Genomic DNA, 24,678 nt, shown 5'->3' with positions numbered 1-24,678 from the left:
AGTTGAGGGGCAGTTTAGGATTCAAAATTATCTTGATGAATAGCAGATACAATCTGAACAAATGAGGTACTTTTCCATAGAGGGCAGTCAACGCACCCAAATAAATATGGGGTGGAAATAGTTGTCTGATGGACAGCTCTACAGAAATAGATCTGTAGTTGTGCTCTATCATATTGTTATTAAAGCCAAACACAGCACTGACATATATGAGAGGAATGTAGCCTCTAAGATGTATGGACTAATCCTTCTGTTCTACTTAGCCATTACTAAGGGCCTGTTTTTGGCTGCAGCAGTTTAAGTTCTGGAGGACAGCAGTGATGAGAAAGTCAGTAAATGTGACTAGCAGAGGAAGAGAGTTTTGCCTTAACAAGCAGAGGTAGGAATGGAAATGATACAAGGTTGCTGCAAATGAAGTGACTTTTTCGTATTGGTCAGAAACCAAGAAACAGTGCTTAAACTCCAGCAAGGAATATACCTGTTGGGCATTAAAAAAAGTTCTAATGAAAAGGATAGTTAAGCATTAAGATTGATACGGCTTTAGGGATATTGTGCAGTCTTCGTCTTTGAAGGTCTTTAAGTACAATAGTAAGTCCCTAACATATCAGATAAATGGCTGTAGAAGATTATTTTAACAAAAATAATGAGTTAAAAAAGTCACAAAACCAGCTAAACCTTATTTGGGGGTTTTCCAGTTTCATCACTTTATGTGTTCTAAAGCTGAATGCCAGGAATCTCATAATGTATATTGGCTAACTTCAGGATATGACATTCTAAAAGAAAACGTAAAAAAAAAAAAAAAAAAATTCTCATAAAGGTTAAACCTCTCTTCAAACTTTAGTCAGTGTTGAAATTGAATTTCAGGAAGGTATTTATTTTTGCAGAGCATTAATAATATCAGTTCCTGTTCATAAATCAGCATATTTAAAAAGGCCCTTATACAATCTTTTTATTTCTGCACACTACAGCTTTTAAAGCAGAATTCTCCCTTGAAACAAAAGCTTGTGATTAAAGACAAAGCCAGTCGTAAGTTTACTAACTTGAAGTCTGTTTTATTTCAAATTTGTATTTCCTGAAATTATTTCTTATGAGTTGAATGCAAATTTCTTGTAATATTTTTGTACTTTACATGTGTCACTTGAAGAGCAGTATTCTTAAAATGAAATTTTTAAATCTGCTTAATTAATGGAAAGTAGGCAGAGGTTTTGTCCTGCTAAATCAGTTCAAATTCCTGTTGTTAGTGTATTTGCATGTCTTCATTCAACTGAGTAAATTAGTAGACCTTCATTCTAGTTAGCATGCAATGCTTGGATCGTTCATCTGCTGAAGAGATGATTTTGACTTTTATAATGATCTAAGTCCTATCAATATTTCTAGTGTTGTAATTTCTCCTATAAAAGGACTCCTTCACATAATTCTTGATTTATCATCAGAGAAGCTTCTATGTTGTGAAAATATACTAAAAAATTTAAAAAAGGTTCATTCAGAAGGCAGGTTTTATTGTATGCCTTATGTCCAACAGACTACCTTGTAAAAAAACCTGGTAAGGGAAATGTAAGTGGACTGAAAGTGAGTATATTTGGTTTTTAAAGCAGAATACAAACATTCAGAGGACAAGAGGGGAAAAAAAAGTTTCAACAGACATTTTTTTTCCTTTTTCCTCTGCAGCCTGGTGTTGTGGTTCCTTCATTGTTCTGTTTGCAAAATTTTGGGGAGTTTTTTAGGTTGATACCCCCCCCCCCCCCCGCTTTGTCCGATGTTGTCATGTCATAATTAACCGAGTGAAATTGCTTCCTTGCATGACTTATTAACCCTTCCTGTGTTCATTCTCTCCTGACTTAAAAGCATAATCCATTAGAATTTAACCCTGATGGCCTGAAGAAGTCCGCTGTTCAGAAAGCCCTAAAGGTAAAACTAATATAGTTGTCCATTTAAGGTCACAAAAGTAACTGGAAAAGCACAAATGCCTACAACACTTCTCTTCAAACAGTGGATGGAATTTCTGTTGCTAGATACATATTTAGTGCAATTCCAGTTTACTCAAATTTGGTTTGGAAAGTGGTCAAGAAAATAGTAAAATACTGTGATCTGTGGCAATTTGAATTTTAAATCAGTTGAATGGAGTATGGGCTGCTTTGGAAGACTGGGGTAAAAAAGTAGCCCTGAGAGCTAATTTGAAGTAGTAACTAAAGAATAAATCTGACATGAAAGCTAAGACATCTTTTACATACTGAGTTGGTCAACTCCGAATGACTAAACAATAAAATACGTCTCTGACATGTTTTGCAATAATCGTTTTTCTGGAAGGCTTTACATCTTTTGTGTAAATACTAATTAAATTTAGCCCAGCTTTTTCGTGAGAAAAATGTAGAGTTGAGAGGCAAACTTGGAATGCGTAAGCCAGGTTCTCAGCTGGAGAAATTTGGACAAGAGGCAGTCTCTAATAGTCTGTCAACAGCAAGTCTGTCAATAGCTGGCATTAGAGATGCTTTATATGTGTGTGCACATATTGCTACCTATTTTGCATGAATTGAAATTATTTATAATTACGTATCAACAGGGTCTTTTGGTCAACTTCTGTAGTTTCATCATTTAATGAAGCAAAGGGAGTTTCAGGCACCTTTATGGACAAAAGAAAAATGAAACATGTCACCTATAATTTTTAAACACAGTCGGTTAGAGTGTAATCTGACTTCCTGTTCCTTAAGCCTTTGTATTCTGTTGTTTTTGATGAGAGCTGTACACAGTCAATCATAAATCATGAAAAAAAAGAAATGCGGCATTCATCCAAGAAAGGAGTGCTTTCTTAATAGCTTTTTTCCTAAGGGAAAGTATGGTTATAGGAAGTGTGTCACTTGAAAGTCAAGTAATATTAGTGAAAGTATGATGGTCCAAAACGTAAGTTCAGATCCAAAAATACCTAAATTACACACATTCTTAATTTAAAAATATAAAATATTTGAATCACGTGGTTGTAATTGTGGCCTTACATGCATTAAGTATATTTTAACTAACTCTGTTTACATACCTGACCTGTACAATTTTCTACATAGCAGAATTCAAAGTATATTATTAACCATGTATACTGTATTTTCAAGGCTTTTAATACTTCATTAACACCTGCTTGAGATGATTAACGTTCATGTCTAACTTTTCTGAGTTATATTTTTGTTAGGTTAATTTAAAATTTGTGAAAGAAACATGTAGTCCGGAATGTTCCTTTGTGTGCATAATTTGTTTCTAAACTGATGTTTATTTTCACAGTTTGATGTAATGCTATACAGCTGGTGAGAGGCTCAGATATGGCAGGTGGTTGATTCTCTAATAAAGGGTATTTGATAAACTGTAGAGAAATATACATCAGGTACATTATAGTGCATCTTCTTCTCAAACTGAAAAGAAGAGAATATCAATGTTCTGATATTACATCCAGTTTAATTATGTTAGTGCAATGTAACTAAAGCTTCCTGAGATTGTGCTTTCTCCATACCTCCCATTTGCATGCAGTATTCATTTTGCAATTTTAACTATGCTTCATTAGCTTTAGGTGTTGTAATGCTCATTAAAGGGTAAGAATTTATACCTTACCAATTTAATTCAAAGCAAATGGAAAGGAGTCTAAAACTCCTGCATATTCGTACCATTTTGCTTCAGCATATTTAGGGCAGTTGGGATGCCTTCATATTAATGTGTTCACCAATTACTAGCTAGTTTGCCCTTCAAGCCTGTTGAATAAAATACTGAGAATAGTTGATAAACATATGGTAAAATGCATAGTTTGTAATTTGAAGATGCAAATACTTTAATTTCAGAGGAGAGAGTTTTTGCTTTATTCTGAAGGCAAAGTTTCTGCTTTTTCTCTATCAGTCAGGAAAGAAAATGAACAGTAATCCCAATCCACTTGTTTTGCTGTCAGTTGGACACAAGGCACAGGAAAGTAAGGTAAGTTCCTACTCCTTATACTTGGCTTTATCTACAAAATTTGGTGGCTTTGTGTCTTGGCATTGGCTATCAAGCCATTGAGCTTGATATAAGCTCAATTTAGTAATTTTACTAATTACTAAAAGTTATTAGTAGAACTGAATTGCCAACAAGAAACAAAGGATTGAACGGGTGCTTACTCAATTTAAACTATCTGTGAGTAGAGAGAGGATCTTTAACTATTTTTAGATGTCCTTCCACAGTAGGTTGTAATCTGTAACTGGGATTCCTACAGTAGTGATTACGTAAGTAACAGTGTGGGCAAGCAATAGGTTCATAAAGTACTGACCAAGATCTGAAAATTTACAGAATCAGAGAATTAGAGAAATGCCCAGGTCTAAAAGGGCCACTGAACATCATATGCATGAACCTTCTGCTTAAAGTAAGCAAAGTGCTGTTAGGTCTCAGGAGCTTGTACCTTTAGCCAGGTTACTCTGTTACTGTCTACTGCTTTTTCTGCTTTGAGGTATGGACCACTTCTGTGCTTTCAAAAGGCAGTCCTCTAGCACTCCTGAGTTCCTTTGCTCTCCAAGGTAGATAGTCATGGAATCCCTTTTAACAGTTCAATAGAGCAAGCTGGAATCTGCTTTTCTGAAGTCCATGGCTTTTATTCCGCTATTTGTTTTCCTCATGCCCCTTAGGATCTTAAGCTCTGTAATGTTAAGGTCTTTGTAGCTGAGCCTGCTGGCAACAGTCATATCTGCAAACCAATATTCATCATGTTTTAGTAGTAGATTCAGAAGAACACCACAGTCAACACATCTAATGATTGCGAACAACTGTAACACAATAGTGTGTATTTTCCTAGCACAAAATCTTCAGTTGCTTGTGTGCCACTGCTGCTTTCCTAGAAAGTGTGAGAGTAGTTAAAACTCTTGGTGAGAACCTGGTTCTGCAGACCTGAGACAGCCTTGAGTTGTCTGAAGAAGTTGTTATAACATCTCTTGTTCTTAATCAGGGTTCTGTAAACAAATGCCTGTCATGAGGACATGGTGATCCCTCTGATTCTGACCTAAGGCATTCAACATAACTCCATAACTAACCTCTGTGCATTCAAACAGCTTTTTAAAATAGCAACAGAGAAGTGATATCTGGATAGGTAGGTATATGCAATATGGGTGGGGTTTGTTTGGGATTTTTTTAAAGTAAAAGTATCAGTGAGCCAAAAGGACATCTAATTTGGCTTCTTCATGCCCTGTCAAGAATTGTCACAAAGCATAAACCAGATCTTATACACAGTCTTAATTTTGATACTTATTAGAGAATGGAGATAGAAATACAAGCTTTCCAAGTTCCCGGATAGAGCTTTTCTTAATGAGTGCTTTTTTTCACTTCCTCTCCAGCCCTGCTTGCCTTCTCTCGCATTAATTGCTGAAAGTAGTGAGGTTTGACAGTGAAATTTTCCACATGATTACATGGAGATTAGAAGGAGACATACTCTTCTCTAGGAGTTTCACTGAGTTAGTTCAGCTCTTATATAGAAGCATGAGATGAGAGAGAATGTGCCATTCTGAAGACCTTGTATTTGTTCATAAGCTAGTGTGTAGTAAAGGTTCTTCAGCAGGACTTTTACTTTACATGCACCAACTTTAATTCAAAGGATATTCTCTTAATGTCCTGTGTATAACTTTATATGTGATATTATATATGTCTTGGGCGGATCCCACTTGGCCTTTGTTGAAATATGTCAGGTTTCAGATAGGAGTTTTGCAAAGCCGAAATGAGAAATGTACTCAACTCTTGACACCGCTTTATTGGACAAAAACATAATTCGTAAGCTTCCTGTTCTTTAACTTTAGATTCGATACAAGACCAATGAACCAGTATGGGAGGAAAACTTTACTTTCTTTGTACACAATCCCAAAAGACAAGATCTCGAAGTTGAGGTATGTTGTCTCACTCTCTTAAGATACCTTTCTTTTCTAAGACATTGTAGTAGTAATGTTCAGACATTGCAGGCTGTTATCAGATGAGACTGAATATATTGTGAACACCCTTAAAATGGAAGTGTTTTTCAAGACCAAGTTATGAAATATTTATTTGCATTTACTCCTAAAACTAAGAGACTATAAGCAATCTCTAACCAGAAAAAATAACAAAAAAAGTAGATTTTGATACCTGTGTCTAACTAGTAGTCTTAACTGTTAGTAGAAATTGCTGTTATGTGTGGCTAATTTGTTTCCTCTCATCCCAAGGAACTCTTTGCTTTGTCCAAATAGTGTATCCTGTTACACTGCTGATATGTAACTTATATATTTCAGACTGAAGTGGAAATAAGGACTCTCCTAATTACTCTTCCTATAACAACTAAGGGGATTTATTTTTGCACAGACTGTTTGGAAACAATGTCGTTTTTTTGATCCAGGGGCAGGAAGATATAATGGTTAGTTTTCTGTCTTGCTTTTGATGTAGGAAAGGAATGAAGAAACTAGGCATTGAGTATATTTACTTCTTCAAAGTAAAGTAATCTTATGATCAGGGAAATTTGGCTTAAGAACAAACTGCATTTGATATTGTTTGGATTTTTTGTTTTTAAATAAAACTGTAATTTCCTTTTCTTTTTCTGAATTCTTACAAAGGAGAGGATACAAAGTAACTTAGCTTCTGTGTTCCTTCAGGTGAGGGATGAACAGCACCAGTGTTCTTTGGGGAACTTCAAACTGCCTCTAAGCCAGTTGCTAGAGAGTGAAGATTTAACTATGCATCAGCGGTTCCACCTGAGCAACTCCGGTCCAAACAGCACTATAAACATGAAGATTGCACTCAGGGTACTCTAAAACTTTCCCATTGTAAATATCTGAGACCACATTTAAGACTAGTGTGGCTTCTAGTCTTCTAGCTTTATGAAGAAGACACTGCATTCCCTTGGGTGTCACAATGCGAAGTGTCCTTACTTGTGGCAGTGCTATCAAGTACGCAAAGATAACCTATAATTGAAATACATTCTGTTTAAAAAACAGGAAAAGCTCCAAACAAAACGGTAACTAGCTACATTAAGATTGAAGTTCCCTGTGGGTTTAGGTTTGGAAATCACATTTGGAATCTGAATTCCTTTAAGTCTCTTATGTTCATCAGGCTATAGATCAATGAAATCACCTTTCTCTTACAGATATGGAACTGACATTGTGTTGGCTTAAAAAAATAATGTTTATAGGGAAAGGAAGAATTTTTGTAGTACTAGAAAAAATCAGACCGTCTTTCAAGCACATTGGAGTTTTGAAGACAAACGCTGTCAAACTTCTATTAACTTCTGTTATTTGTTATTTTCTAAAGCACTTTCTTGCTTACCTGTAATTAATAAGTGAAAATAAGGAAAATTAGTGTGAAGAACTTGTCAGGTAGGTTTAAATTTCAAAAGATAATAAGAAAAAAAAAAAATAGAATAGTTTTCTACGTTGCCAGAGCTGCAAAGTAAACAGCACTTGCACCAGAAGTGTGTAGCATATGGGAAGGCAATAATGAGGAGAATAATTCTAAATGAATGGAGAATTTCACATTGTTTTATAGTTACTGCAGCTGCTACAAAGAAAATGAATCTGTGTTTTGCTGTGCAAAAGGTTGCCTGTTGTAAAGTGAATGAGTATAAGTATGAATATTTTTGGTCCTGCTTTAGTGTCCAAACTTATCAACTTGTCATCAGCCAGTACTCTTGTAGAAATAAATCTGTTCCTGTTTTTTATACTGGAAAAGAGTAACAGTGTGTGTATTTTTACTGTATCTAGGTCCTTTCTCTTGAAAAACAAGCAAGATCTCCAGATCATCAACACTCAGCCCAAGTGAAAAGGCCATCTCTTTCCAAAGATTCAAGAAAATCGTCTTTTAAGCCTCAGGTTCCTGTCTCACCACCATCTGATTCAAACAAACCTGTTCCAGCTTCCCCAGTGACTGACAGTGATAAAAAGACTGATACAGCTGACAAAAGTCAGCCTCCCAATGCCAGCCCTCAGTGGCCAACAGATCTCAGCCGAAGTTCTTCCAGTCTTCATGCCTCTAACTTCTCTTATTCTCCCAGCCACCTCTCAGTCAAAGAACCCACTCCTAGCATAGCCTCAGACATATCTCTGCCTATCGCCACGCAGGAGCTACGGCAAAGGCTACGACAGCTTGAAAAGTAAGGCATTAATTACTTGGTTTTGTGATACATCTAAGTTGATTTATAAAGAACATTGTCAGTGCAGCCAGAGTGCTTAGTCTGCATTTCAGTAATATTTTTTACTGTTGCAGTTTGAGCCTGGTATTTGAAAATCAGTCCTAGTAATATTCTGCTTCCCCCTAACACCTCAGTGAGATTCTGCACTTAGATGTTACATTACCATTGCACTGATCTGCAAGATAAAGTCCACCCTGTTTTAGAAGATATACCATGTAGTGCTAAAAAGAGTGGGATGCAAAAGGGAAGGATAGTTTTCAAGAAAACATTAATCATTTTCATGGCAATAGTTGTCTGTTTCACCATTGAATGCTATTAGCATTAATATTAAGCCAATTAAGTTGAATGTAGGTGGTCTTTTTAAATTACTTAGACGAAGAGTTGACTATAAAGAATATTAAATGAATAGTCAGTTACCACTCAATTAATGAGGATTGCTGCAGCTATGCTTCCCTAAATTGTCTATTTTATTTTTCTTTTTTAACTTCCCTCAACAGGCAGCTATAGTTACCAGTAGAGACAGCTGAGCAGCCATTCTGCTCAGAACAGGGGAACGGAAACCATTAATTCATGTAACTTCCCTGTGAATCCAAGTAGAAAGATTTTCATTTTTATTTGTAAGGGATTGAACTGATTCCTCTTTTTCTCTGCCAGAGTTCATAAAACCAATACAGCAATACAGGTTGGAAGGAACCTCTGGAGGTCAGTCAGCTCCCTGCTCAAAACAAATCCCACTTCCAAGTTAGATCAGGTCACTTGGACCTTGTCCAAACAAGTTTTGTATATCTCCAAGGATACAGATTCTATAACATTTCTCAGCAATTGCAGTGCTTAACAATGCCACTGTGAAAAGATTTTACCTTGTTTCCAGTTGGAATTTATCTTGCTGCAACTTGACTGTGGCCTCTTGTTATTTACTGTACACAGCCATGAGGAATCTGACTCAGCCTTCTCTGCATCTGAAGTAGTGAAAGACTGCAATTGAATCTGCAGTTGGCTGTCTCTTCAGTTTGTACAAACCCGTTTCCTTCACCATCTGCTTATGTGTTCCAGTCCCTCATTTATCTTTATGGTCATATTCTGTCTAGTCTTCAGTTTGTCAGTCTCTGTTCTGGGGCAAAACAGAGTTAGAGTTTGTTAATTATGCTAAATGTTGAGATACTGCTCCTTAATGCATAAATTTCATACTTTCTCCTCTGATAAGAGTGCTAAAGCTATGGCCAAGGAGGTCCTTTATTGCAGGCCCTATGGTGCTTGCTTTTTTTTTTTTATTTTTTTAACTAAAAAAGTACTGAACTGAAATGCTTTACTCTAGTTTTTAACATGAATTACTTGGGAATTTTAAAGGAGCAATCACTTTATAGTAGCTATTCACAAAAGGCACACCTCTCCCTTGAAGTTAAGGTATCCTTCATGTGGTTGAGAAATTTCAAGCGTGTCATGGACTGTCCTGCATGAAACAGAAAATACTCCTAGTCAGTTTACACAAACTAAAATAAGCATTTCATAGAGATGCGGGAACTCTGCAAATAGTGGCTGGTCTTTAAAATGGAATTTCTTAAATATGGCCCTTGCTTTTTATTTGTGACCTTTATTTGAATGTGTAAATTGATTCTAATCCTATTTTCAATGTAGCATGAGCTATAGGAAAGTAAAATTGCTATGTTTGTACTGTGATTTGAGCTTTTTGAGAGAGTAAATGGGTTTAAGTATCACTATTTTAATCCCCAAATATCTATGTTTCTATGTCAGAGAAGTTAGAAAAGAATGAGCTGGTCTTCTAATTGTTTCCCAGCCACCCGTAGGCAAGTTTTCATTGCAGTTTGCACCATTATTCTTTCCAATTTCCTAGATATTGCTTTAATGTTTATTTTAGGGTAGGCAAGTTCTTTGTTGATAACAGTTTTCAAAGTATTGAAGATCAGCTGCCCCCTCACCTGACAAGAATACTTAGCTTATTTTGGAGAGTATAGCTGCTAGACAAGGAACTGAAGTACAAGAGACTGATGAAGAAAAAATTCACATCCTAATGTGTGATTCTTTCACACTGGTCTAGTGAAAAGTTAAATGATTTCTGGAAAAATTACTGCACATTTATTTTTGTTAGGTCTTACTTTAAATATGCATTTTAAAAACTAACCATAATGTTCTACTTTTCCTGCAGTGGAACAACTCTGGGGCAGTCTCCATTAGGACAGATTCAGCTAACAATTCGTCATAGTTCACAAAGAAACAAACTGATTGTGGTAGTGCATTCCTGCAGGTGAGCATACAGTACCAATTTTCATATTTTTGCGTATTTCTTTGTAAACTTCGCTATATCTTGACTTAAATTGGTTGTCTGGATGATTCTTGTTATTTTTAAAATAACATACTGATTGTAATTGTGTGTAAGTACAGAAACATACAGAGCCTTGGTCAGAATCAATGAAACCTTTGTTGAAGCTTTTGCTGTGATTTTTGTATTTCTCTATTGTGCTTCTGTCAAATTTTAAATGAAAATGGCATGTAGGTTTTTATCAGCAGTGTCTGAAAGCTACTTCTAAGAGACTGAATATTTCAGGGCATGACAAAAATGCATGATTTTTGGAAAGCCATATCTAAACTTTGAATTGGAATTAGGAAACATTGTATTCCCACCTCTGCTGTCTGCTCACCAGTTATCTGAGCTTGTACAAGTTAGTGCTTGGCACTTTTTTTCCACTGCTGTTATCTGTGAACTGTATCCTGGACATCTTACGTTGTGCAGGATATCCCACAACTGATCCATGTACTAAATTAAGCAATAGTACTGTAGACACTTATATTCAGTAATGTCTTATTTTCTAAATGTTTTTTCTTGTTTTTCACTGGTCACAGAAATCTAATAGCGTTTTCAGAGGAAGGATCTGACCCATATGTACGAATGTATTTATTGCCTGATAAGAGACGATCAGGAAGAAGAAAAACCCATGTATCAAAGAAGACATTAAACCCAGTGTTTGATCAAATGTATGTTCTAAACCATGTGTAGTAGTTTTATATATAATTAGAAAGCTGTCAAATAAAGGTTTCTCAGCTTATCTGAATGGATGAGCTGTTTGAAACTCCTAGCTGTCACCAGCAGACTTGACCATATCTTCCTCTTCTGATATAACAGCTCTTCCTATCCTTCTGTTCCCTATTATCACTACAGCCTTTCTTGCTCTGTAACCAGCCAATTCTCTGTTCTGCCTTATCCTATGTCAGTTACATCCCCTTTGTGCTGGTAGCTAAGAAGCAGTGTACACTCTTCTGGCAGTCAGTCAGAACTTGAGTGCCTTTTAGCTGTCCAATGCTGTTGGCATCCCTTCCTGCCAGGAAGCATGTCAATTCTGACTGGCTGATTGCCTGGATCATAGATGCTGCCTCCTCAGTGTGACTGGCCAGCTACCGTCCTTGCATGATCAAATTGCTCAGTCTACTTGGTGGCACTTCTCAACAATCAGGAGAGTCAAGAAATTTCGTTGTAGTTTATATGCTGGCCCATAGGTTGAAAGTTGTGCAAGCTTGTGAAGCATTACGTTCCATAAAAATCCTTGTCACTGCACTCAGTTGTTTGATATCTTCCCTCACCGTATGCCCCTTATTCCCTCACCCATCGCTTTTCAATAATGACAACCTTTCTCTACAGACAGAAAGTTAATTTGGAGAAAACAACGCTTCAGTCCATTCTGTCCAAAAGAAATCTGTAAATCATTAGTTAGAGGCTCTGGTAGGTTTTCCTGGTAGTGCAGCTCTCTCCTATTAATTCAAAGAAATAGATTTCTTTTACTGTGCCTTTCCAAGTAAAATGTATTGCAAAGCAATAAAGCTGTTAAAGAACTGTAGTGACAAATAGATGGAGGTTGTGGTATAATCTTGCTCTCACTTTCTGGAAATTTCAGATCTAGCAAACAAAATACATGCCTCCTTGAAAGTCAGTAGGTTTTCTCAGTGTGTCAGGAAGTCCTGGTTACCGAGGGTCAGTAAGACTGAGCAGTCTTTCTCTTTGGGAGAATAGTGATCCTGTGCTGTTATGATGGTTGGATTCCTCATTCTTTTCTCTGGAGAGTGAGTGGTTAACTTTTTTCTTGTTTTATTTGTGTATTTTTTGTTTTACAAGTAGCTTCTAGAGACTAAAGGTAACAGAAGTCTCAAACATTTGATGTTCATATTGATTTTAGTATCAAACGAAATATTTAGGCAAAACTGTGAGACTTTTTCTTCATTTTATCTCGGATTTCATTTTTTGTTTGGGGAGGAGGTGGTTTGGTTATGTTTTCAAGTGTTGCTTAGCTGTAGGAACTGAACTTGCACTTCAGGTACAAAGTTCTCTCTAAAGCATCACCCGTGCCTGTCAGATTTGATTTCAGTGTTTCCTTGCCTGAAGTACAGAGAAGAACGCTAGATGTAGCAGTGAAGAACAGTGGTGGTTTCTTGTCCAAAGATAAAGGGCTGCTTGGCAAAGTAAGTTGACAACAAGCATGTTACTATGTAAGACTAGAATCCTCTTGTGATATGAGCTTGTTAGTGTTTACTGAAGCACCTAATTCAGGTATGTAGCTTTTAAAAAACTATAGATGGCTTAGATATCAAGCTTCAGTAACGGAACAAACCGCAGAGAGAGACGTAAAAAAATGAGACAGTAAACTCCGCTAGAGAATGGTAAGTTCTGAGGTTCACAGTAATAAAAGAAACTTCCATGTCAGACTTACTAATCATACAGTCAGAGAAAGAAAATAACCAGTGGAGAACAGGTGATATCTCGGAAAATGTTCCGACAAAACCGGAAAGACAAGCAACTTAGAGAAACACACAAAATAAATGTATGTTTAGTAATTAAAATTCCAGGCTGTGAAATCCATGAGAGAGAACTGCTGTTGGAGATGTTCCCAATGCCAAAACTGGCTTTTGTGCTTACAATTTCACAGTTCTATAGGCACTCATTAAATCACTCTATTTCCTACACGTCATTTGGAGCATGTAAAATGGAACAGTAAATTCCTACGCCCTTGCAAATTGGCATATTTGTGCTCTGTAAAGAGCATGACAGAGATCAGAATCATGGTCGATTCATGCTGAATCATGGTGTTCTTAAGTTTCCTGTTCTACTAGGAAAGCTATGAGTATAAACACATCAGCTGATTGCCATTGCCAAGATATGCCATGTTCAGAATCTAAGCCTGTGGGGTGCTTTGGGACTGTATCGTTAAAAGCTATAGATTTTGAGGTCAAAACTAGCATCTTGAAACTTTATTGCAAGTTAGGCAGATAGCTAGGATAAAAAACACATTATGTATTAATGGCATAATGTACACTGTAGTTCACAGGATTGCCAGATTTCATCTTTAAAAGACTTGGGATGAAAGGCACATATAATTGATTGCTAATTTAACTTTCCACAGTTATTAATACCTCTGGCATCTGAGGAACTTGCTAAAGGCTGGACCCAGTGGTAAGTATAATGTTTCCTTTGTTAATAACAATAGTACATACTAATAACTAGTGGCTTAATAATAGTTTTTATAATACATGCTAAATGTAAAAAAAAAACACTAAAAACCAACCAACAAACAAAAATTTATTTTTTTTTTCAGGTATGATTTAACAGAAGATGGTACAAGGCCACATGGTGCAAGTTAGACCCATGGATACTGGGAATTTCCCTCACATAATTTTGCCAACCTTTATATATTTTTAAAGCGTTGTTCTCACAGATGTACCAATAATATTTTTATAGCTTTACTGATTTAGTTCTTAGACACATCCCCAATAATTTTATAACACTTGATCATTTTATGTAGACATAGCCTTTCTCTTGGTTAAACTTTGTATTTTAATTTGCTAAACAATTTTGTGTTACTGTCATGTGCAATAGTAAAGTAACCTTTTGTGTTTAAACTGATCTTTGACATCTGTACCTATTAGAAAGTGGAAAGATTATGTTCTGCTGTTTTCCTGCCTTGTTTTATATCTCACCAAGAAATACTGTACTGTGTAAATATATACTATTTTTTTATAATTCTTTCATGCTGGTTTGAATTCAGAAGAAAATTAAGTAAAGTATATAGATATTTTCTTCTAAATGCATGTTAATTTCTTCAGATGAATCTCTTTTGTCTTTGCAGCACAACGGTCTTAATCATTTTGTGATATTCCTCAGAAACAAACCGCAGAAAAACATTTTTACTTTACGTGTGTTTCTGGCCCAGTGTGGCTAGCTTAAAATGTACAAAACATTTACATTTTAATATTTATATATAAATGTATTATTGAAAAATCATACTATAGAATACTATAAATAAAATGAGAATTCTATAAATATTGTATAAATAGAGAATGAGGTCCATTAATTACAGTTTCTAAATTACAGTTTTCATTTAATGGCGTACAAACAGTACAGGCTCACTTGGATTTTGTTATTTATTCCTGTACTCTACAGTGCTAGACATGTGAACTTTTGAAGGTATGAGGACATGGACTTTTCTGTATTATAAACAAAATCTCTTAACTACTTGGAACGATTCCTACTGCCATGTTTCACTGATCTGTAAGGTATACAAATCAGCTTGCAATGTAAGTTCATATAACAGGCATATGTACAAGACATGTTGTTTTTATTATACAATACTGTGCTAAATAGTGTGTTACGCTATACCTTCTGTAATACTTAAATGGAACACCAATAGGTAAGAAAGTGTGAAGCTGAGTTGAAACTGGCTGTCTTTACAGCTGCTTCATTGCTATTTAGTGTGTTTGGTGCATGGAGAATAATGCACTTCCGTGGTCCACAGAGGTTTCCTGAGAAACCATGGCATTGTAACTGAAGCACCGCCAAAGTCTGCTTCAAGGCTACAGCAGTGATACAATTAGCACAAGCTGATAAAAGTAGACAGATGAGAACTGAGGGAGAGTATCAGCCTAAATGGCTGAGCTCATAACTCAAATTTCATGAATTAGGGGCAAATTTTTTTTTTTTATTTAGAACTGTTGTTTCTTTTTCTGGTAAGTTTTCTCAGACTGTTACGAAAATGTGCATTAAGAATCCAAGAGAACAGTTCAGCTCTTTCAGAGCCACTCCCTCATTCTTGGATAAGTATGCAATTAGACAAAGTATATTATTTAGCTAAGATTGTAGAATGATCTCTCAGCCAAGAAAGAACTTTAAAGCAGAATAATAAACTCCTGAAATTAGCTTTATTGTAAGATTACTAACAGAACCTTAATTCTAGATGTAGAACATGCCTACATTACTAGATGTACCAAAGTGCCTACTGTAGATGTAGCTTTTTTGTCTTTTTCAAGTTTAAGAATTGACTCAGTTCAGTTTGTCTAAATTCAGTTTAATGCAAACATTTGTCATGGATGTGTGTGAAACACACACTTACACCTCTATACAGTGATGGCCTTCAGGTCGCCAGATTTTATACAAGTCAAACATACAATGTTAATCTTGCTGCTGTTACTATATCTGATGGACTGGGCAATAGAGAAAGGTTCTTTGTAAAAAAACATTTCCATTTGAAGGCTTCACTCTATATTGGAATGTATGAGTATCTATCTATATATACACACACTCATCTATTCATATAAAGTGTAATATATTACAAAATATGGTTTTTTTTTTGCTAGTTCTCCATTAAAATGTTAAGAATGGAAAGACAATTATTGTTGATGCAATGATAATGAAGAGAGTGAAAGCTGATCTAAATAAAGGAGTTCTAAGATCAGCAGTTCAGCATAATTATCTTTTACCTTGGTTCAGCTTGAGGTGGAAGGACTTCTGCTGTACATCCTGCCCAGTAACTCCCCAGAGTTTAATCCATAGCTGAAAAATGGGCTGTTAAACTGATTTGGTGTTTCAAGTCTTCAGTGAAGTCTGAGGACAGGTGTTTGAAAACTGCACTTGAACAAAAAAAGAAGTGCACATTCGGTCTTCTAAAGTCTCAAGGGGGGAAATAATCTTGTGTTTGGGTAAATGTGAGATGATAGCAAGAAACTGAATAAAGTATATATGACAGATTTCCAAAATGGCTCACAACCTAAAATCAGGGATAGACTCTTAAGAGAGCTCAGTTCCCATTTAGGGAATCTAAAATGAAGAGATTGTATTGTCACTGTAATTTAGCAACAGTAAATTCCCATTGCCAGTAGTTAGTCCTGGATGCCAAACTCTAGAAACGTTTCCCTTGAGTGAATTTGGACTAGAATATGACTGCCTAGATGAGACTGATCATTTTAGTAGTGGAAACAAACCTCTGTATTATAGTTACCAAATTCTGATTGTACCATTTATATGGAATTAGGAAAGTTGAACATCAATTTTCCTCTGGGCAAAAACTGCACCTCATTATCAAGTCAATGTAGTCAATATCGACTGATAGCTTTTCATGTAGTTCTTGTTTATCCTGTGCCTTAAAATATGAACATATGAAGATGTTTAAGAAATGGCTAAAAATAAATAAGCTTTGTTACTTGTATGTACCAACACATGTTCTCTACTATTGAAACTGTTTTTAGAATTACTCCGCTTCACTGACAAGAAAACCAGCTTTCTTAATAATCGCAGTGGTATAACCTGAACTCAAATCAGCATGCATATCACCTGGATTTGGATTAAAACAGTTTTAATTTTCTGTCTTGAATCCTTCATTAGCGCTGCAGCAAATGGTGAGAGTTTAAATGAGATCAAAGGGTAATCAATTTTGTACAGGTTGCCTTTTTTGCTCATGTAATTCTACATTATGATGCATGTATTTATTCAATAAATGGTTCATATGGAAGTCAGTGTGTTGCTTCCCTCTACGTACATATACTCCATTTTCCACTCTTTTGCATATCTCTGTCCTAATAATTGGTAATAGGATGAGGGGAATTTTTAGTTGCATATGCTGGCTGCTGTAATTGAAGTAGCTTTGCTGGAAGGTGTATAGGCAGATTTGGGGGTTTTACATGGGAGAAAGTGGAGTGAGAAGCACAGGGTACTTTACTGGGGAATTCCATGTTTGCTGGTCTGGAACAGGTTCACACATAAGAATGAGGAGGCCCTTGGTTCAACTTAAGTGTCTAAACTTTTTCCTCTTAAAGTGATCACTTGTGAACAAATTGTCACAATCCTACCAGTTACTAATCTATTAGTAATCAAGTGTCATTATTTACATTTTCAAAAGGACCTAGAACTGCACGTAATTGCCTTAGAATTAGAACCATCAGATTTCCATGTGTGTCATTCTTCCCTGTCCTTCCACCTGCTTGGTAAGGCAGCTATTAATAGAAAATGCAATTATTGATAGAAAATGCATAAGTAAGAAGAGGTATTGGATCCTCTAGCTATTTAGGAAAAACAGCCTAGCTGTTTGTGTTAACAATTAATTTATAATTAATTGTAATATCCTAATTAATTATGATACCTCTTCCCTTGAGCAATTTGTCTGAATTCCTGATAGTCAGTCAGTTTGCATCAGCAATAAAATAAAGGCTGCAGAATTTCATCCCCCAGTCACTATCACATTTAGAATGGATCCCACTGGATAACCTTATGGATACTAATTACAGAATTACCTTAATTTTTGGTTTTGTTGTGTTTTGGTTGTTTTGTTTTCCTAGGGGAGAGATCTTCCCTTTTTTAGCAGTGTTGTGGTTTAATCTGGGAGAAAATTTCAACTCTGCCATGGTGCAGTGTTTCTAGATGGTGTGCTTCCTGGCGCTGCCAGTCTGCATTTTCCAGACTTGGATCACAATCAAACCTTCCTCTCAGTCCCCCAAGACAGGTGCTAACTGGGTCAATGCCTGCAAAAGAATGCTACCTGTGTATTCACAGGATCTTGCTAGAAAGGAGAAATAATTGTGCAAGACACTTATCAGGACAGATTTGGTATTAATTTCTTGGCCTTATTAGGCCTTATTATTTTTCTTAATATTTCTGTTTAAACTGGTTTGGGCCATCATTTTAGTTAATCCAGGTTTCACCTAAGAGCAGTGTTTGCCAACACGGTTACCAATATGGTTATTTTAGGTATTTTCCCAGCTAAGAACGGAATACAAAATTGTTTTCCTATGAGGTTGCTGGTTTAATCTGTTTAATTATTTATATTCTCCCCCAGTCAGACTCCAAATGTGGGATGGTACCTTTGGGATTTGATAAGAACCAAAGCATCAGTCCCCGATCTAGTTGTGATCTGTTTGTAACTGTCACTGGTTGCTGAAGCAGTCAGGCTATTTAAGAACTAACAGTGGTTTTGTGTATCTTCACAAAGTGTCTCTCATTGTGTGCTCTCCTACTGATTTCTAAGGCTGACTGTCATGCTCTCAACAATATTCTCAGCCACCTTCTGAAATACATTATTTGAGAAATGCAAAGCGTCTAAAGTAAAAAAATCCACTCGTAGTCTTTCAGTGTATGCAGTGCATTTAGCCAACGTATTAGATGCAGCCCTGGGAGGAAAGCTCTCTAATCTGTATTCATAGGGTAGAGGTGATGCTGTCTGTTCTCACTGTCTGCAGGGAATATTGCTTGCCAGTCACCTACAGTGGAATCCAATTTGAGCAGACTACTACCTATCTATTTCCTCAGATGCCACTGAAGGTGAGGTCAACCTGCCACCCTCTGTTCTTTTGAGTCCTCAGTAGCCATAAACTTTATTGCAAAGGAATTAAGGGGTAATAGTGATCATTTTTCCCTTTAAGGTCCATACAGAAACAGGTTCAAGGACAGACAAAGCTAGGCAAGATTCCAGCCTTTCACATCCAGGCTGTGGTGGGGATGGTGTGGTCTGGGAATAACAGGTCTATTCCAGCCAGGACTGTTTAATTCAACCACCTTTGGAGCTGGGTGTGTGGCACCTCAGTGCAGGAAATTACTTATGGAAGTGAGCTGGAATGTCCCAGGACCCTGGCTGTCCTGTGATTTCATTCATCTGGTGTGTAGTAAGAACCTGGTTTTTATTTATTTACGATCTAAGCAAAGGTTGAACTAGATGACCTGCTGAGTTCCCTTCCAGCCTGTGTTATTCTATGACACTCAATTTCATTGTTTTGAATATTAAAGTAAGATCAGTACATGTAATGGAGCTCTAGTGCACTCTTGGGCCTCTGCAGTTGGTCTTTCTGGGCATTTTGCTGCCTTATGCCACGCTCTCAGAAGTGGGCATTGCAGCAATTCTGCTGGGCAAAAAAAGGAAGCACACAGCTCAAAGTTGCAAGCTTTGCTAAGTCAGGATGCAAAAACTGTAATTAAAAATATATTGATCTATGCATAGAACTGGAGTTGAAATGTAGATAATGCTAGCAAAGTGATAATTGTCTGTAGGTACTGAATGAAGCTGATTCATTTTAATGGATAACAGGGATGACAGCCCTAAAACAAGAAATGCATGCATTTAATGGTGCTTGTTTCCAGCCTGGAATTTCAAGTAAGCTTTTTTATCCTTCAAGTTGGATTTGCACATTAATGTTATTCTACAAACTCTCAGAGACTGACAATGAGAGCTTATCAAGCATTTTACAAAGATTAATAATTTAATGAAGAATATTCCGCAAAGCAGTTCCATGCAGACTTCAACACAGGAGAAATACTTCAAGATAAGTTGTAATCCCTGATGTATTTTGCGGGGTTTTTCGCTGCTATCTAGAAACTTTACTGAAGTTCTTCTGTTGCAATGTTTTCAACCTAGAATTTATAGGAACCTTTACCTGGTTTTGCATGAGTGATGAAATGTTTTCCGAACTAAAATAAAAATGATAACTTCTGAACAGGTGCTCTATTCCCAATTTCATCTTACAGCCCAGCCCGATAAATTTGATGAAGTGTGACAACAGCATCCAAACGAGGAACTTGGATTGTCTCTCAACCTGTCATTCGTACAGGTGATGAAAATGAAATGAAAGGTGATGAAAATTAAATGAAAGGTAATGAAAATGAATTAATGGAAATGGCTATTTATGACTTGTAGAATGGTATTTGTAGCAACGCTGGTTCTTTGTGTTTTATTTGGTAAGCCATTAATTAATTTCTATGTAAAATAAGTTGATGTACTAAGATGAGCTTTCTGAAAAGAGGTGCAAATCTTTGAGTTTTAGGTGGCTGTTGTCTAGGTCATTTCTTTATTTAACATACTTTTTCAAGTTCAGATGATTGGAAATGTAAAAAAAAAATAAATATTTTTAACATTTTTTTATAGATCATTTTAGTTTTGCTTATCTTACTTTTCACAGAAAGACTTTAAATGTTTTGGATTTATACTCATTGCTGCACAATTCTTGTTTCCTGACAACACCGTTATATTCCACTAGATGGTAGTGCAGACCCTATTCTGAAAAGCCTTTCCTGGTGCCTTTACACTTCGTTTCTTGTACAACAAGGAAGTGATCTGGATTCCAGCATCTCTGGGATGGAGCCTGCAATCACCCTGGCTGCAAAGCAATGAAAACCAAGCGTGGTTCCCACTGCACTCTGCTCTCCCCCTCTGCTCTGAAGCACAGGCTGTACTAAAAGAAATGAGTTTCGTAACACGGGCCAATAAGATCCGGTTTCAATTTGCCAAAATGTTTTTTGTCAAAACATTTAGTCATGAGGCACTGGGAAGTATGAGGAAACATGAAACATGAGAAACATGAAACTTCTGGAAGAATAAGGCTTTAAATTCACCATAAATTTAGCACACTTCTGTCAGCAATTTGCCACAGGTGTTATGTGCCTCAGATACCAAATTAGACTTGATTTAATTATAAACTCCCTTGAGTTGCTGACACAACTTTAATATGATTAAGTGAAAAAAAGATTAAGTTAATCAGAGGCATGAAAAGTGAAATTACATTTAAGACACAGAAGGTGGCCTTGACCAGCACATGTGAGACATCTTCATGCTTTAAGTATTTATTTCTACTATTAGCTCTAGCATGAGGCTAGATACCCAGGATATCTAACAATGAAATCCATCATGTAGCAGTACAATAGGTAGGAGGGGAAAGGATCAAATTCTACTAGAAAAAAAATAGCTTAGAAAACAGTTTTCCTTTTTTTAAGGACATGGTGAGAAAATAATTGTCAAATCAAATTTCACAAGGTCTTGTGATACTAAAACTGTTTGATGCACAGAACAGGAGTACTTGGCAGGTATGTCTAAACCCATGAGCATATGAGCCCTTTCAAATGCCTGACTCCAAATACATCTCCTAGTCTGATAATGCACTGAGCAAGTCCTGCACTCAATCTCTTACCTATTTGTTTTGCAGGAAGGAGGGTGGACATGCAACCTGTAAGAAAAGCATGATGTACTCTGGTTAAGTTCCTAACACCCATGTCTCAGTCTTGACAACACCACATAAGAGACAAGTAATCGCTGGTAATATTACCCAGGCAATGTAAGGCAGTTTGCTGTGTGTTTGTGCGTGCATGTACATACATGTATTATAAACACACACACACAGACACACACTCACATATATATATAAAAGAGCTAATATGGAAGAGCAGATAATGTCCATTCCAATATTTATACAGCATTTTTGTGTGTTGTACTAGACAGATGGAATAGAGATGGTGTCATATCTAGATGATGCATGTCTTTCACAATGAAACCTCTAAAAGCACTTGTAAAATAAATAATAACAGTATTTTCATACATCAGAAACAATTATTCTCTTTATCTATAAAGCCTAAAATAGAATGAAAGCTGAAAGGAGATAGAATATTTACAAGAGGTGTGAATTTAATAGTGTTAATCTAGGCAGGGCAGATGTAACTGGAGTGTTTTACATCTGAAACAAATTAACTGACAAACTAGTATTATAAACTTATTGATACATGAAATTCTGAAAGATGTCAATGACTATACTAGAAAATGTTTGCTGTAGTTACCACAAAAAAATAATACTCCTTTTATTTACAGTTTGATGGATTCAAGTATGCAAATATTGTTATTTTGATTTCTTTTTGTGATCATTTTATAGCATTCCAGTAATATTTCCATTTTCATGGTACTAAGAGTAAGCAGAGTAAAATTGCTGTGATTTGTAACACTGTCCATAAGGAAAGTAGGGCAACGGTAAGAGCACAAGAATAAAGCAACTAATAATCATAGAATTATAGAATGGTTTGGGTTGGAAGGGACCTTAAAGATAACAGTTTCAACCACTCTGCCATGGGAAGGGACACCTTCCACTAGACCAGGTTGCTCAAAGCCTAGCCTTGAACAATGTCAGGGATGGGGCAGCCACAGCTTCTCTGAGCAGCCACCACCTCACAGTAAAGAGATTTCTAGCTAATATCTAACCTAAAACTCCCCTCTGTCAGTTTAAAGCCATTCTCCATTGTCCTATCACTACATGCCTTTGTAAAAAGTCCTTCTCTAGCTTTCTTGTTGGCCCCTTTAGGTACTGGAAGTTGCTCTAAAGTCCCCCTGAAGCAATCTCTTCTCCAGGCTGAACAACCCCAGTTTTCTCAGCCTGGAGAAGTGCTGCAGGTGCTCCAGCCCAAGGAGCATCTTCATGATGTAAAAAAGAACCATTTTGTAATAAAGCATAATAATAATAAACAAAATAAAATTGCACTGTTTTCATGCCTTGAACTCACCTTGGGGTGCATAGCCTGCCAGACACCCAGCAGTACCAGCGAACTTCCACGGTGCGGCAGCTCAGCATTTCAGCAGCACCCACGGCAGCTCACAGGAGCAGCTCTTAGGAAAAGCTTTTGCATTTTTCCTGCATGTTTTATTTCCTTATTTTTGCTCAAGTTAACAAGGATCATTTATTTTCTTCTGTAGTGAATCAGTTTTTTTCCTACTTAATCTCTTAAACTCTAAAATTGTTTTGTGATAATATTAATTATTTAACGGAAATAAGCAGTTTCACGGCCTAATCACACCACCCTTGAAAACTGACAGTTGCCTCTGAATAAAGGATGGCGTGATTGGCAGTATTACCTTCAGGCATAGAGGAGAGCTGGAGAAGTGGAATAGTGTGAAACTTCATCTCTCTCCCAGGCTGCTCGGATTATTTATCAAAGTATGTGAAGATAAAAAAAAAATCAAGGGAAATGAATGCATGTAAATTATTAACAGCCTGCCTCAGAGCATGAGCAGATTTTGTGGATACCATATTAACTATAACAAATTTTATTACACATTCAAATGAAAAGAAACAGGAGTAACACTTCTAACAGGTTACTAGATAACGTGTAAAATAATCTCATCAGAAACTGGTATCTAGAAAATAACATTGTAAATATGAAAAAAAAAAGTGTCAAGTAAGCATCTGATGTTCAGGGAATTACTTGTTTATTTTTCACAAGTATTTATACTGTTGAATCAAAGAGGTTAAAACTGAGTCGTTGCTATAGTCCAAATGACAATATTCTTGTGAGAGCTATTTGTAATTGAGATCTCTTACACAGGCCACCAAGAAGAATAAAGACTAGTTTATGAAGCGGTAGCACAAAAGCAAATCTTTATTTGCTGTTGCTCAGCAACCATGTGTGGAAGGCCCATTTTTCATTTTTCCCTTAACTTGACTTGACAGGAAAATGATAATAAATATGAGATTATTATCACAGGGTATAGATTATTTTGAACAGATGAACAGATATGTCAAAAAGAGGTATGTAATTTGGTACTCTCAAAAGGGAGAACGTTAGAGAAACTGAAAATAGAGTTGTAGCTTCATTACTAGCTTGCGATTCATGCACAATTCTTAAAAAAACCCTGTAAAGCACTGTTCTGCCTCTCTGGTTTCTCTGTGTGGTCCTTTAAAACAAATTATTTGGTTTTATTCAGTCTGTTGTTATCAGTGTCGATTTCTAGTTTCAGTACTATGAAGAAACCACTCTGTGGTTGCTATGCAACACAAATTATAAGCTAAAATATGTTTTAGTTCATTTGCTAAATGGGCATGTGCCCGACTAAATAAACAGTAACCAGGTGACTAATGTAGCATCTAATTAAAAGTCTAATCAACATATTAATGAAATATTCAGTCCACATGAGACGTGATAAATAAATCCGTCAGTTTGGATCTAAAATGGCAAAGATTTTTAATATATGCAGAAAGGGAAGACATGAGCACAATATATAAATGCCAGGGTTTGTACTTTTTAATTTGCTTTTACTCTTCCACAGGTACAATGGCTTCTCCTACAAAATACTTAAACTTTTTCACAAGCTTCTTAACCGTAGCTGAATACCTAAGTTAAGAAATTAAGGCAGGTGCACAGAATCTGAAACAACCCTAATTATCCATCTTTTTTCACTGTAAAGCAGCAAAATGCTCCCTTGTTTTAGTAGTCTGCTTCTGGAAGTCAGTGCCTCCTGGCTGTCAGTGTGAGGATTAGGGTTGGAGGACAGACGCTATTTAAAGAGATTGTCCAGGATGATCCATCTCTCCTGGGTCCCTTTTCTGTGTTTGCTGGTAGGTGGATGTTGGTTATTTCCTGGATTGCCTTTTTCACACTTTAAAGGAGAGTAGCCTTTGTCTAGATGGAAATATGATCCTAAGAGGTATGTCTGTGTTTGGCTTCAGGTGGAGTCAAGGTGTGGTACTGAACTGCCTGTGCACAG

General features: G+C 36.4%; 1 protein-coding gene across 4 annotated transcripts in view; it reads left to right on the top strand.

Moving 5' to 3' along the window:
* Nucleotides 1-16,911, top strand: part of ESYT2 (extended synaptotagmin 2) — a 74,363-nt gene extending 57,452 nt beyond the window's left edge. For 2 of the 4 annotated variants that reach the window (XM_062621507.1, XM_062621504.1), the window contains 10 exons: nucleotides 1,843-1,905; nucleotides 3,865-3,939; nucleotides 5,778-5,864; nucleotides 6,597-6,746; nucleotides 7,701-8,089; nucleotides 10,293-10,391; nucleotides 10,988-11,119; nucleotides 12,490-12,595; nucleotides 13,534-13,583; nucleotides 13,726-16,911. In XM_062621507.1, the coding sequence (XP_062477491.1) occupies nucleotides 1,843-1,905; nucleotides 3,865-3,939; nucleotides 5,778-5,864; nucleotides 6,597-6,746; nucleotides 7,701-8,089; nucleotides 10,293-10,391; nucleotides 10,988-11,119; nucleotides 12,490-12,595; nucleotides 13,534-13,583; nucleotides 13,726-13,771 (1,197 nt within the window). In that variant the 3' untranslated portion in view covers nucleotides 13,772-16,911. The remainder of the gene's footprint in view (nucleotides 1-1,842; nucleotides 1,906-3,864; nucleotides 3,940-5,777; nucleotides 5,865-6,596; nucleotides 6,747-7,700; nucleotides 8,090-10,292; nucleotides 10,392-10,987; nucleotides 11,120-12,489; nucleotides 12,596-13,533; nucleotides 13,584-13,725) is intronic. The other 2 variants (XM_062621505.1, XM_062621508.1) reach the window with 1 other exon arrangement.
* Nucleotides 16,912-24,678: the final 7,767 nt, after the last annotated feature.

This window comes from Pezoporus occidentalis, unplaced genomic scaffold (assembly GCF_034315485.1).
Source record: "Pezoporus occidentalis ecotype Australia unplaced genomic scaffold, CSIRO_AGI_Poc_V1 ctg23, whole genome shotgun sequence".
Lineage (NCBI taxonomy): Eukaryota > Metazoa > Chordata > Aves > Psittaciformes > Psittacidae > Pezoporus > Pezoporus occidentalis.
Note: the sequence above shows the minus strand (reverse complement) of the source record. Positions and strands in the feature narration are given on the sequence as shown.